Source organism: Microcaecilia unicolor, chromosome 6, assembly GCF_901765095.1.
Source record: "Microcaecilia unicolor chromosome 6, aMicUni1.1, whole genome shotgun sequence".
Taxonomy (NCBI): Eukaryota; Metazoa; Chordata; class Amphibia; order Gymnophiona; family Siphonopidae; genus Microcaecilia; species Microcaecilia unicolor.
The window spans coordinates 142857433-142873259 of NC_044036.1; the positions used below are offsets into that span (position 1 = coordinate 142857433).

General features: G+C 40.8%; 1 protein-coding gene across 4 annotated transcripts in view; it reads right to left on the reverse strand.

Moving 5' to 3' along the window:
- Window positions 1–9988: 9988 nt before the first annotated feature.
- The window catches only part of MTMR14 (myotubularin related protein 14), a 40747-nt gene continuing 34908 nt past the window's right edge, over window positions 9989–15827 (reverse strand). For all 4 annotated transcript variants that reach the window (XM_030205770.1, XM_030205766.1, XM_030205769.1 and 1 more), the window contains one exon: window positions 9989–11711. In XM_030205770.1, coding sequence (XP_030061630.1) covers window positions 11531–11711 — 181 coding nt within the window. In that variant the 3' untranslated portion in view covers window positions 9989–11530. The remainder of the gene's footprint in view (window positions 11712–15827) is intronic.

Below are 15827 nucleotides of genomic sequence, written 5' to 3' on the forward strand. Positions count from 1 at the left end.
AACCCCCTCCCACCCTTAAAAAAAAAACTTAAATTTTTTTTTGTCAGCCTCAAATGTCATACCCAGCTCCATGACAGCAGTATGCAGGTCCCTGGAGCAGTTTTAGTGGGTGAAGTGCACTTCAGGCAGGTGGACCCAGGCCCATCCCCCCCTACCTGTTACACTTGTGGTGGTAAATGTGATCCCTCCGAAACCCACTGTACCCACATGTAGGTGCTCCCGTTCACCCCTTAGGACTATGGTAGTGTTAAACAGTTGTGGGGAGTGGGTTTTGGGGAAATTTTGGGGAGCTCAGCACCTAAGGTAAGGGAGCTATGCACCTGGGAGCAATTTGTGAAGTCCACTGCAGTGCCCCTTAGGGTGCCCAGTTGGTGTCCTGGCATGTCAGGGGGACCAGTACACTACGAATGCTGGCTCCTCCCATGACCAAAGGGCTTGGATTTGGTCGTTTTTGAGATGGGCGTCCTCGGTTTCCATTATGGCCAAAAACCGGGGACAACCACCACTAAGTTCAACCATCTCAACATTCAGGTCAACCATCTCTAAGGTTGACCTAAATGTTGAGATTTGGGCATCCCCGACCGTATTATCGAAACGAAAGATGGACGCCCATCTTGTTTTGATAATACAGGATTCCCTGCCCCTTCGCGGGGCCATCCTGCGAAGGCACCCTCATGAAAACTTGGGCGCCCCTCCACAAAAACTAAGCAGGTATGTTATAGAATAGAAGGAGTGGTCTAGTGGTTAGAGCACCGGTCTTGACATCCAGAAGTGCCCAGCTCAAATCCCACTGCTGCTCCTTGTGATCTTGGACAAGACACTTAACTCGCTATTGCCCTTGGTACAAAAGCTTAGATTGCAAGCTCTCTAGCGAAAGTACCTGTATATAATATGGACAGTGCTGCATAGGTGGAGGAGTGGCCCAGTGGTTAGAGCACCAGTCTTGACATCCAGAGGTGGCTGGTTCAAATCACACTGCTGCTCCTGGTAATCTTAGGCAAGCCACTTAATCCTCCATTGCCTCTGGTACAAACTAAGATTGTGAGCCCTCCTGAGACAGAGAAATATCCACTGTACCTGAATGTAACTCACCTTAAGATACTACTGAAAAAGGTGTGAACAAAATCCAAATAAGTAAATAAGACAGAGCAGATCAGTAACACCTAATTCCTGCCAATTTATTGATTTCAACACCAATAAAACTAATTGGCTAATTATTTTAGATGCAGCTCAATAACCCACACCCATCTTTGGGTGACCTATACAGAATCCGGCAGCAAATGACCAACAGAGCAAATTCTGGAGATGGTTTTAGAAGGGTTATGCTGTATTTGCATACAAACAAAAAAAAACATTTGGACAAATCTGCATGTGAGTTCAGATGACAATTTTAGAATAGAGATTACATATAACTACAGCATGCAGAAATTTAAAGGAGGTGTATTGTGAGCAGTTCTTCAGCATAGACCAATACATCTATAGCTCAGAAAATTTCTCAAGCTTCAACTCATTCATAACTCTAGGCAAACTTCACCCATAAATCAGTGTTTATGTACAGAAGTAGGTCCTTTTGATGCTGCTCAAGGAATATGCATAAAAAGTATACAGCATAGCAGGTAGTTTTAATGTAGTATACATCTTAGTGTTCAAGGAGGAATAGCTGAAGTAAAACTGTGAGATACACATTGTTATAAAAATCCACAAAGATCTGTACAAAGTTAGCTAGACGTATTATGCTTTATATCACAGCAGGTGTAATGATGTACAAGAGCTTTCAGAGAAACCATTTTGCAATATATGATCTTACATGCTTTCCCATCATAGACAACCTGTTGCACCCATCCTATTTTTGCCACAGAGAGAAAAAAAAATGTTGCAACAATAAAGTTTAATTGCCTTTGTATCACTGTGAAGGAGATGCCAAACACAGTTGAAGTGGTTGAGTTTGATGGACTCCTTGCATCCAACGCATTGCTATGGTTAGATCTAGGAATTCTAGAGCTTTGTGGGCCCTAGAAAAAAACAGTGTGTGAAATATCATGGATGCACAGAAAACATACTAGGTATTGCAAGTCCTAAGAGACACCCCAACAAGTCTACATTGCAATTGAGATGCATGACACAGTCTACAGTCATAATATCCAGCATGGACTGGATTACTGTGGGGCAATGAAGACCAAAAGTAACGATATGAATGCTAAAAGCAGAGTGGAGAATACAGGGAAAGCACAATCCACCTCTACCATTAGCCACTATTAAAAAGGTAGAGCTCTCCAGGGTGCTGAAGTGAGACTTTCAATTTGGAGCAACTGTGGTAGTCAACATTTGCATTGTTATAAAAAAAAAAAAACACACATCATCAATCACAAAAGAGAGGGTCAAACAGCGTAAAAAATAATACAGAAACAAAAAAAGCAACACTGGGCTTCCAGGATACAATGTCTCGAAGGCAGGTAGTGTCTTAATCAGCAAAAGAACGCTGTCGGTTTTTGGCGGGCTTTTATGTATCAGTGTTCTTTTGCTGATAGCGCTCTGTGAGCTTAAAGACACTATCTACCTTAGAGACTTTGTATCCCGTCTTTTTTGGCTATACACTCATCTCTAGAGAATCATGAATAAGAATTTTTGACCCCTGAAGCAGGCGCCTGTTGCGCCGAAACACGGCCCGTGTCGGGTCATCATTCAATAAAGGAGGACATTGATTATCCCGATCCTGGATGCCCAGTGTTGCTTTTTTTGTTTCTATAAAAAAAACATCAAACATCTTTTAAGCCGCATTGAGCCTGCCATGAGTGGGAAAGCGCGGGGTACAAATGTAACAAAAAATAAAAATAAAAAATTATTTTCAAATTTCAAACAGCCTAACATAAGTACATAAGTATTGCCACACTGGGACAGACCAAAGGTCTATCAAGCCCTGTATCCTGTTTCCAACAGTGGCCAAGCCAGATCACAAATACCTGACAAGATCCCAAAAAAAGCTCAATACATTTTATGCTGCTTATCCCAGAAATAAGCAGTGGATTTTCCCAAAGTCAATTTAATAATGGTCTATGGACATTTCCTTTAGGAAGCCTTCCAGACCATTTTTAAACTCCGCTAAGCTAACTGCCTTTACCACATTCTCTGGCAACGAATTCCAGAGTTTAATTACACATTGAGTGAAGAAACATTTTCTCTGATTCGTATTAAATTTACTACTTTGTAGCTTCATCGCATGCCCCCTAGTCCTAGTATTTTTGGAAAGAGTAAACAAACAATTCATGTCTACCCATTCCACTCCACTCATTATTTTATAGACCTCTATCATATCTCCCCTCAGCCATCTCTTCTCCAAGCTGAAGATCCCTAGCCGCTTCAGCCTTTCCTCATAAGGAAATCTTCCCACCCCCTTTATCATTTTTGTCGCCCTTCTCTGTACCTTTTTTAATTCCACTATATCTTTTTTTAGATGCGGCGACCAGAATTGAACACAATATTCGAGGTGCAGTCGCACCATGGACTGATACAAAGTCATTATAACATCCTCACTTTTGTTTTCCATTGCTTTCCTATTAATAACTAACATTCTATTTGCTTTCTTAGCCACCGAAGCAAACTGAACAGAGGAGTTCAACATATCATCAAGAACGACGCCAAGATCCCTTTCTTGGTCAGTGACTCCTAACATGGAACCTTGCATTACGTAGCTATAGTTCGGATTCCTCTTTCCCACATACATCACTTTGCACTTGCTCACATTAAATGTCATCTACCATTTAGATGCCCAGTCTCCCAGTCTAGTAAGGTCCTCTTGTAATTTTTCAAAATCCTCTCTCGATTTAACAATTTTGAATAACTTTGTGTTGTCAGCAAATTTAATTACCTCACTAGTTACTCCCATCTCTAGATCATATGTTAAAAAGCAGCAGTCCAAGCACAGAACCCTGGAGAACCCCACTCTCTACCCTTCTCCATTGAGAATACTGACCATTTTAACCCTACTCTCTGTTTTCTATCCTTTAACCAGTTTTTAATCCACAATAGGACACTACCTCCTATCCCATGACTCACCAATTTCTTCCAGAGCCTTTCATGAGGTACTTTGTCAAATGCCTTTTGAAAATCCAGATACACAATATCAATCGGCTTGCCTTTATCCACACGTTTGTTCACTCCTTCAAACCATTCATCAGTAACTGTATCTACATTGTAAAAGTTAAACATTTTTTTTTAAAGAGAGCAAACTACTTAATTAGTTTAAATGGTTATTAAAACTGGGCTTCTCCTAACCCTATATACCAATTAAGATGTTAAGCATACAAATCAGGCATAAGATCATTAGCAAGCCTCTTAAAGACTATTTCTGAGCACAGAGACATTTTGCGAAATGTATTTTAAGATTCATTGTAACAAATTGGGGATGTCATGCAGACTTAAATAATGGGCACAGAAAATGACAACATCCTTAGCTCAAATCCTCTCCATTAACCGATAAGAAATTCCTATTTTTTTAAACACATTGATGAAAGGTCCATCCAGAGCTGAACTGAGGACTCTTCAGTAAAAAATGAACTGTTCAGCCTCTTGGAATTCTAAGTCTTTTTAACAAGCAGATAATATGGTCAGTAAATTATTTATGAATTTCAATGAGAATATACACACTCCTCTCCTCAATTTTCAACAAAGTGGAGGATGACAATACTGAGAACAGCAGTGCCAATAAGGCTCATTTGAAATTTAGCAGTTGTGCTCACAAAGATCATGCTTCAGACATGCAATCACTTGCTTATCAATCCTTTTTTCAAAAGCAGGCGATCTTTTTGTTTTTAGCATTGCACATTTTCAAGAAAAGCTGTTTAATTATGTTTGGCTACTTTGGGTTTGGGTTTTTCTTCCCTTTTTTTCTTGACCCAAACCTTGGATGCCACTCTTCCTTCCTGTGGAGGTCAGATCTGATTCAGCTCTCAACCCTTCCCTTGGACCAGGCCTATGATCCTTGTTTCTCCTACCCTCTCACAGACCTCAGAGCTTTAGCTGTCTGTACTAGAAGACAGTTCATGGTCCCTTGCTCACAGGCACCACAGAATCCTCAGCTGCTTCCAGGTTCCCTGCAGGAGAGCATGCTTGTGAGCAGGGGACTACACTGATTGTCTATGCACTCACTGCCTTCTATTGGCACCATTAGTGGAGAAGGGTGGGGGAATGGGGGTTTGGTAAACATTGAAGGCCCAGCTGGGTATTAAACACTTGAAGCTCTGAGGGAGAGGAGGTAGTGGATGACGTATCAGGGTAGTACAACACCTCTACCAAAAGTACCCAAGGACAGAAAAGAAAATGATTTACCAACTGACACTATTGCACTGTCAATGCATCCCCTTAGGTTACAGGTTCAAGTAAATCTGCCCAAGCAAACCCTAGTTCCATAATAAACTTAGGCTGAACATTTACAAAGAAACCTGAACAGAGATGGGTACCCAGGATCCATTACAAAACATTAGTATAACCCAGGCTCAGTGTGTCTGTTCAGTTTCATTCATAACTTGTACCTGCAAGAGGGGGTGCCAGTTATGTATTGTCAGTTGGGTGCAAAGACAAGAGACAGAGTCCAAATCCTCACGAGTGTGCAACAGCAAACCAAAGAAAGTGAGGATTCCAAAGCTGCAGTATAGCACCTTTAATTATTTCAATAGATCCAATCACGTGGAGGCATATTTTCAAAGCACTTAGACTTACACAGTTACGTGTAGTAACATATGGAACTTTGCAAGTCTAAGTGCTTTGAAAATGAGCCCTCAAGTGTGTCAGACTCGACAGCTTGCAGCTGCTTCTCCCACACAAACATTGTTAAGCTCTGGATGCTTAGTACCTTTTATTGCCCGTTTTGAACATTTTTGCATTGTTGGATGTGACAGGTTCTCTCGACACCTGATGCAGCACACTAGGCCATTGGATTTGTTGAAAAAAAAATTGACGGTGTTTTATTACATCTTTGGACGACTCTTGTTTCACTGCCTCGCTTTCTTTGGGTTACAGTCAGTTAGATGCACCATTACAGAACTGCTCTTAGGTGCCTGACTAGCACTTCCTAGGTAAGTCTACACGTCTGCTCTTTTAGTATTTTTAAATTTTATGAATTAGTGTATTATATTAATGTGTTCTTTTTTCATAATTTCTCTGTGCATTCAAAAGGTTAAGTCTTATTTTGCAACACCATACATTATCTTTTAGTGTTTGAGTTTTTACATGATCTTTTTGTGAAAACATTTTGTTGGCATTGCATTATTGATGTTTACTCTTGATTATGTATTTATGGTTTTATAGACATTTTTGAGGTCCTATTCATTTATTATTAATTTATAGCTATATTCATTTGTTTTATATTTGATTTTGTAGACTCCTGAAGAAGGCGCTTTGACGCTGAAACACGGCTGTGTTGAAGCAACTTGTTATAATAAACATTGTTTTATTTACACATCTTCCCATTGATTGGAAAGAGCCTATTCCCCCCCTCCCCCCCCCCCCCACCACTCCTTTCTTCTTTTTATACTATATACATACACTAATGTTCTTGATGTTTACAGGCAGAAGTGGCACATACATGCCGGCAGCCAGATTATAGTATTGCCTTTTATAAGTTTAATGCTGGCATTTATAGGTTGAAATTGCAAACATTAGAAATTTTGGTATGTATCCTTTGCTATTTAGTTTTGTAGTTTTTTTTTTCGCTTTTGGATTAGTATGTAAGCCGCTTTGCCCTGGTTGACAGTTAGGGTCCTTTTTAGAGCCATGGTAGGGTTGGCACTCTTGAGGCCACTTTTTACCACAGCCATAAAAAAAAAAGCCTTGATTTCAATTGGTGTCCATAATGGCTGTGGGATAATTTCACAATAAGTGTGTGGCCATTTCTGCCTGAGCTCTTACCACCACCTATTGACTTGGCACTAAAGCCTCATGTGTGAATCCAGCAGCACGTGGTGAAGTACGCCCCAGCCCCCGGGCTACAAATATTTTCTAGTGTGGGAAACAGTATATTGCAAGAGAACTACAACAGGGCACCTGAGCACACCCCGGGGGGGGGGGGGGGGGTAGTGCTGTTGCCTTACAGTAGCCTTTTAGCAAAAGGGCTCCTTAAAGCGGTATAGTAAAAGTCTGGAATAAATAAGTGCAGGAATGCAGAGAAGTTCACATGAAAGTTTTGTAAGGCTGTACATAGAAACAAAGAATAACTGTCCCTGCCAGCAGATGCATGTAGATTTGTTGGTGTCCTACTTCATTTATGACAGGCTCTGCAACTAAAATATCAACCTATGCAAAATGGGCTTTGTGTTATTTTATTTACATAAATATTTGTATTTTGCTCACAAACATTCACTTTATAAACCAGTTATAGAAGTAGTGTCAGATCTCTGCAAGATGCATGCTTCAACCATTAGGCTGTTATTTTTGCCAATTTTATGTATACACATTTACACCATGTCTCTAAATTGGAATATATCAAATTTTACTCAAAAGAAGAGACTTTAAAAAATGTGTAGCGGAGGGATTGGTGAAGAACACACACAATCTTCATCAATCCTTCACCTACACATTTTTTTTTTTTTAAAGTCTTCTCATTTTGAGTAAAATTTGATATATTCCAATTTAGAGACAAGGAGTAAACGTCCGCATTCAAAAATAATTTAATTAGACTAGGAAAGGCTGGAAAATCAGTGCCATCAATTCTCAGAATTGCTGGAGTAAAATACCTCTCAAAAGAGTGAACTTGATTTAGTACACATGTCAAGGAAGTGTGCCCAGGAAACATCGAACCTGCAGGACTCAAAGATGTGGAATGGCAAGCGTTCTTGTAGTTTTGTTTTATACATGCATGAAACTGTCAATTTATTGAGTGCTCAGTCTTGGTGAAAACTGGTTCTATTTATGCTGGCCATCTTCAACACATGCTTTATTGCTCACAAGTTGTTTTTGCATGTCCAAACCCCATTGCATTTCTTTAGAAAATTCTTTGAAATATACTAATTCAGATGTTATTTTTCTACAGTACTTTCATACTTAATAAAAATTGGTGTTTGAACATTGGTCTCACTGAAGCAAAAGATGGTCCATGTTGGGGGGGGGGGGGGGGGGCTAAAATATTTCAGAGAAGACTTACTTTTAAATCTAGCACTAGAGTAGGGTCTGAAATTGAGATAAAGAACACACATGCTGATGAGTGCTAAGTAGTTACTTGACTTTGGTGAACCCACTACATTGCAGTTCATTTTCACAACTCTTTAAAAGTTTATTATATTTAAAAAAGACTTTACATTGTGCAGTGATTAAACTCAATGGTGATGACAGCTTTGATCCTGTTTTAAGGACTGCTAAGGTTATAAGAACAATTAAAACAAATTTTCAAAGTTTAAATTGATTTAAAAGATTTAATTTTTCACCTGAGGATTCTCTATTTTGTAGGTCCCCCCCCCCCCCTTTTTGACTATTTGAACACATCAAAAAATGGGATAACAAGACTTACAATGAACAGCAAAAACTTGTTTTTGAAACAAATAGAGCCCAGTCCAAATATAGAGAAGAGTTGGTGAATTTAAGGCTTCACCAATTTAGAACACTTTTGCCCTTGAGTGAGGTAAATGTGATTTTACATTAAGATCAAAACTGCTGTTCAGACAAATGCAGCATTAGCAAGCTCCCAGTATGAAAGATCACTAACAGTAAATTCCAACAGATAAAGACCTGCATGGCCCATCTAGTCTGCCCAGTATGGTGGTTCAGATATAACTACCACTCCATGTAGGTTACACCTTCATTGGTTTAGGTTTGTAACTGCCACTTCATGCAAGTTACTCCACTTTGTTTGCCTGAAGCATGTTTTGTTTTGAGCAGAAATACTTTGTATTTCAATTTCATCCTCTTGCTACATTGAGCCTTTGTTTCTTGCAACAAATATGCCTAATCCCCCCTCAAAAAAACAAAACAGCAAGGCCACCAGTACCTCTTACAAGCATGTGTGTATGATCACTTGAACCAGAACACAAACAATCCTTTAAAGATACATCCTGAACCAGAGCAACTCAAGTTTCTCCCTCTAGAGTCTTTATATATAAAGAGAAGGGCAAGAAAGTTGCTTGCTTCACCTATTTCTCTGAGTTTCCAGATTAATCTGAACCTGCATATAACTAATCACCACCACCATGACATTTAGCCTAGTCCATATAGAAAATAATCCTTGGCTACACACCAAAACTTCTGGAATCTAGCATCAGTTGTCAACCCAAGTCTGACCACTAAATGTCAATGCTGTGCAATGACAGAAAAATCACACCCATAGAGCACAGCCTGATTCACACAAGATGCAGAGGGGAAACTCACACATCCAGAGGTCTCTTGAATGACAGTGTGCAGCAATGCCATTATGTTGGCTATCTGGGGCTGTCTTTTTTGGCCATACTGCTACTTGGAATTATGTATTTTTAAAGCAATTTTTAGTCTGCTATTGAGATAGATATGATAACGCCACTGCTTGCCATGGGAATGGCAGCATGAAATGTTGCTGCTATTTGGGTTTCTGCCAGGAACTTCTGACCTGGATTGGCCACTGTTGGAAACAGGCTACTGAGCTAGATGGACCATTGATATGACCTACTATGGTTATGTTATTTGCATTCTGATCCTGCTTGTGGTCTCCGTGAAAAGTGTTGAGACACGACTTTATGCCAAAGAATCCAATTTGTAATCCATTAACTTTGTGAGCTCAATTTTTCCAGTAGGCACAAATCAGAAACCTGAAGTGTGGGAGGCAAGATTAATTTTAAATTTCTATTGGGAGTAGGCTACATAAATACAATGAATGCTTAAAAGGGCGTGCACATCTGCATAGCTGAAGACTTGATATGAGGAAACTGCTGGTCATGTTATATTGTAAAAGGCACCTTTCATAAAGCTTGTCCATTTCAAGCAGAACATGGAATGAAGAAGCACACAAGAGTCCCAGCTATTAAATTTAAAAAAAAAAAAAAAACTTTATTAACATTCAAGGAAAGCGCCAACACTGAAAATGGTGCACTGAGAAAAACCTTTGTTGGATTTAACATAGGAGGGCAAGATAGTCATTGGAAGTCTACTCCAAAATGAATTTCTGCTTTACAGAACAGTCCTGTATACAGAAGAAATGGGTGCAATGTGTTCCTTACTAGGTTTAGAGCACGTTGTATGTGCACTAGGGCAGGTCAGTGCAGGTGGAGGCACTGGAGAGAAAGGCTGAAAGCGATATCTGGAGCTTAAGGAAGGAACTCTTAACAGGCCAAAGGGAATTTAACAGGAAAAACCACAGAACTTTTACTCTCAGATCAAGTTAGGACTAAAATATGATGTGCTAAAAAAATGGAGATTTAACTTCAGTTTGCCTTAATTATGGGAAAGATTAAGGCAAGAACTCAAAAGGCAAGAGTATCTTACCTCTACTTTAAAAAAAAAAAAAAGTTTCCTGTGCACACAAGGGCAGAATGAAATCTTAGAGCAGATAATTTGTGATATACAAAACAACCTTGTAAAGTCATACAATGCTCTTCACCAGCCAGCAGCAATTTCATAAACATGTTTAAAGGGTGGGATGTCCACAGACATGAATTACACAGCTGTCACTACTTCCATTATATCAATAACTGGCTGTAAAGGGGAAGCTGTTCTCTACCCACCTCTTCCCATAACCCTATCTCCCAGTAAGAAAGAAAGCTCCAGCTTAGATCAGAAGAAAAGGATACAAATCCCCTGGCATGCAAAGCCTCTTGCTAATTGAACTTGGAAATGGTTCTGTGGACTGAAACTTTTAGACTGCTCCTAGCACTCTTTGGCATATGGATATGAACCTTTTGTGATATATTTAGAAAAAAAAAAAAAGACATTTAAAGAATGGTGCCCTCCATACTGACATTTTGCATGATTTTTATATTAACCAAACCAACCCAGATTTCTCCTTTCCCTCTTCAGTTTCATTCTCTACAATAACTACCTGTATGCTCACATCCAACACAAAGCAGGAATCTATCAGACCACATCCCTTTAAAAAAAAGTCATCTTCCTCAGCCCTTACAAAGGAGCACCTTAGCTCTGAGGTCATTGAACCAACACCTGCTAAGTGGAAAACATTTTATAATTTCAAACGTATACCATCTTATGGTCAATTGTGCTTTATTCAGTCATACAATATCTCCTTCAAATTGGAAACCCAAATTAAATCCACCCAGACAGCAGGACCTTAGAAGAGGTATTTCTCTTTATACAAATTCACCAAAACTGGAAAAGAAGGCTCAAATCATGTGTCTGAAGCAGCTCAGAAAATAAAAAAGGCAGGAGGTAGCAAAGGTAAAAAAAGGCTTTGAAGATTGCACAGAAGCATGAACCGTCTGTGTGCAATATTCCAGCCTTGTGCTCATGAGGTGTGCACAGTCCCACACACTGCTTTAGGACTATGGCTATGTTGTCATGGTGTACAGATTGCCTGCAGTCTTTCATGGCTCCAGAAACGGTCAAGTTGCAGTGCTTAGACACCTCACACAATAGCACTGGCTCCTCTAAGTCCAACTCCACGTGCAAACTGTTCCAGGAGACCACTGATGGCACCTGAAGGACTCGAAGACACAGATTTCAGGCCTATCGTGTTGCTGTAGGCAGTTAGTAAGATGGAGCGCACTGCCTCGAGCCGGGATTCCCGTTCAGTCTGTCCTGGAAGGCTGTAAAGAAGAGACAGTATCAGTACAAGGCTGGTGTTAGTCACAGTGCTGTCAGTAGTATACACAGCTTTCTGCGCTCTTTTAGTTTAACCAATTCCCACCTGCCCCAATATGGAGGTTCTACTGGAGTAAAGTAAATATATCCAGGAATCTCATCTAGCTGTGTTGTGAAGTGGCTTTTATCTCGCATGGGATACAAAAATAGATCCTAAAATACTCAAGGAGTCGGAGAAATCAGCCAACACTCCAAGATATAATGCAAAGTCTGGCTGTGGAGCACTTTCTATACTTTTTCCATTTTTGCTGGCACTGGCATTCCTCACATGCTTTTTGTTGGTGCAAAGATTGCTGGGCTCATGACCTCAAGAGAACGGAAGTAGCTATTCCGATGCGAAAGTTGCATTTTCTTCCAAGAGGCAAAAAAGGAGGCTGTAGATCATGGATTACTATATAAAGTTGTGAAACACTTAATATAAAGCCATATTGGGCTACAAAATAAAAATGAAAGTCTGGGTAGGCCTTAATATTTTCAAGGTGACCAGTCCCTATCCATACTGAAACTGGATAAAAGGTCACAGAAAACGAGATACACCAGGCTGAAGAAAGTGCCCCATAGACAGTAAGTGAATGATGAGTTGGTGCCTACAGACTGGCTGATCTGTGTCCTTCGCCTCAAGGTGAACTAACCAAACAGCTTTGCCAATCAGAATGTAGTATAACATTAAACGTCACCCATAACAAGCCACACCATCTTAATAATCCTGAAACTTTTTTTTTTTTTTTTTAAATGCTGCCAACCATCCCCCTCCCACCCCCCCAAAAAAAAAACTACATGCAACAACCTGAACATTTTGAATGTTGATTTGCAGAAATTTCCCTTTGTCACAACTTGATAGCACCTTACAGACTAAGAAATTTACTGAGGCATAGACTTTTGAGGACAAGAGCCAGCTTTGTCAGTTGCATCCAAAGAAGCAGATTGTCCTTGAAAGATGCTGCCGGCCTCAATCTATAGTAGTGAAAAAAAAAAAAAAAAAAAAAAAGGAGAAATTAGGTCTTAGCTGATAATTCTTTCCATTAGTCCTACCCACTATTCCAGAACCTGTGGGATAGGTGTCCCATCAACCAGCAGGTGGAGATAGAGAACTGAAAACTGAGCTGAGAAGTCAACTCTATGTAGACAAGCTGCAAGGATAAACTCAGAATAAACATAGCAACTTTAAACAACTCACTAACCTAAACACTAACCAGATGAAGTATGGACCTCATCTCGGACAGCTTGTAGAGAACAAGAGTGATGGAGGAAGTACCATGCAAGGTGTCATTTGACCCATTACTTCACACCAAACATCTCAAACCTCAGGCTGGCCTCTGGCACAGTAGGGACTAATGGAAAGATAAATCAGGTTAAGGACCTAATGTCTTCTTCCATGACAGCTTCCCACCATTCCAAAGCATGTGGGATGTTTTAAAAGCAATCTCTAGAGTGGGTGGAATCCTGGCACCGCTGCCCTGAGGACCAAAGTCCCACAACTGGCTTCCAAGTGCACTGCCACATCTACCCTGTAGTACCAACCATGTCACTGCCTTGCAAATATCTGCCACGACAGTAAAGTAGTCGCTGCCCAGGATATTGCTGTATGCCGAGCCTGCTTCCTCACAAGCAACCTCACAAGCAAATACGCTGATACAACAGTCTCCATCATCTAGCAATTGTGGGCCTGTAAGCCTCGAGGCCAAGCATCCACTTATCAAAATGCACAGTCTGTCTGATTTGCAAAATTCATTTGTGACTTTCAGATATCTAATGAGGTCTACGCACAGAGAAGCTTCAAAGAAGAATGTAGAGTGTCCTCTCTGCAAAATGACAAGCTCCACAGACTGGTTGAGATGAAATGCTGATACCACTTTCAGAAGAAAAGGAAGGAACCACCACCTCTGAAAATCAAAGAAAAGGATCCCAACAAGATAGAGCCTGAAGCCCTACATGCCAATGCAACAGCCACCAAGAATGCCGTCTTTAGTGTAAGATCTTTCAAGGAGGCCTTCCACAGTGGCTCAAAAGGAGGCTTCTGAAGAGCCCGACGAACTAAAATAGGTTCCTCTGGACAAAGCATATGAAAGGGAGGCCTCAAGTGGCCTGCTCCCTGCGAGAATCAAATGATATCCAGGTGAGCTGCAAGAAAAGTCTTCTGTAGTCAGCCCCTGAAATAGGCCAAAGCCACAACCTGAACTTTGAGACTCGTATCACCAATCCTTTCTGAACTGCTAGAATGTGTGCAGTGAGTGGAGAAAGATAGTCCATGCTCAGAACACTAGCCCTTGAATAGCCTCCACACCCTTGCATACACCATGGATGTAGAGCATTTGAGCCTGAAGGTAGTAATGACCAAATCAGAATGACCACCTTTTCGCCTCAATTGAGCCCTTTCAATGGCCAAGCTACAAGACCAAAGGGGCACAGATCCTCCATAAGCGCCAGACTTTGCTTCAGTAGACCATATACTTGTGGTAGATGGTGAGGATCCCCGCCCAGCAGTTGAATCAGGTTCTCATACCACAGCCTCTGCAGCTAATCCAGGGCTACAAGAATTATTCAACCCTGGTGCAACATAATCCTTTTCAATATGCAGCCTATCACAGGCCTAGAAGGAAAGACACAGTAGATGCGTCTCCAACCAAGGCATCAATCCCCACCTGAGCCCGGTTCTTTCCGATGGCTGAAGAACTTGGGCACTTTGGCATTCCCTTTCGTTGCCATCAAGTCCAGAAATGGAGAACCCCATCAGTCCACTATCAGCTGAAAACGCTGGCTGGATAGCTCCCATTCTTCCGGGTCCAAGGAGTGCCTGCTGAGAAAGTTCACCTCCATATTCAATGACCTTGCGATGTGAGCTGCTAACAAGCAGATTTATCTCCACAAAACTCATAAGGGAGGCTGCCTTGCTTGTTGGTATATGTCACCGCTGACGCATTTTGCATGGAACTTAGACTGGGGCCCCTGCCATAAAGGAAGCAAAGTCATGTACGGCCCTGCCCTCCAAGTGATTTATTGATCATTGAGACTCCTGTTCAATCCAGGAGCCCTGTGCCAGATGGAACTTGTAATGAACTCCAACCTGACTTGCTGGTATCTGTTGTCACGACCTCCCTTTGTCTTATCAGAAAGGAAGCTCTGTCAAAATTCCTGGCCAACAATCACCACTGCATACTCGTCTTGCAACCAGTGTCCAAGAAGATGAAGGTCATACTTCTATGACACCAGAGACCAGCAGCTGAGAAGAGAATCCTGTAATAGCTGCATATCAGCCCTTGCCCACGGCACTATTTCCATTGCTGCTGACATTAACCAAGAACCTGGATGCAGTCCTTGACCCTAGGCCTGCCTTGACTGCTGAGGCCTTCCCCCCCCACCCCCCCCTTTTCAAGAGAAAAAGGATATAAAAAGTTTGTGAAGAATTGAGCAATGTCGTCAATATACTGTTATTTGTGTGGGTGTATTTCCACAATTTTGATGTTGTAAAACGCATATAGTTAACCACAATCTCTGGAGAAAAAAAATGGGGATTACCAACCTACACCACCAAGAAATTATCTAATCTCTTCCTAAACAGTCTCCACTTGAAATATGCATTAGCTTAACAGAAGAATTAATGCCATAATCTAGCTGGTCTGTAGAGTCCAATACCAGTTTTCTAGAGTTCAGAACAATACCTTGAAAATACTCAAACCTCAGAGATTTAGGAGTTTGGGACTTGACAAAACTGGGGTTAACAGATGTTTTGCTTCTTTACTTGGCTACTAATTCTAGGATACAGTTAATCTGAGTTTTCAGAAAGATCTTTAAGCATGTTAATGTACTTAAATATGTACGTGGTGTACCATTGAGCCTAAGTACAAAGATATAAGGTTACAATGGTGAAACAGCATTTAGGGCCTTCTCCCCAGAGGAGTTGACAAACCACTCTTCTGTCTTGAAACTAAAGGTTTGTGATAGATTTCCCATAATAAAATCAATGAATAGGCAGTACACCCAAGATATAAACAAATAACTGCATACAGAAGACAATCAAGCAGCTTGTATATAAACCATAGAAGAATAACCCCTTGTATAGA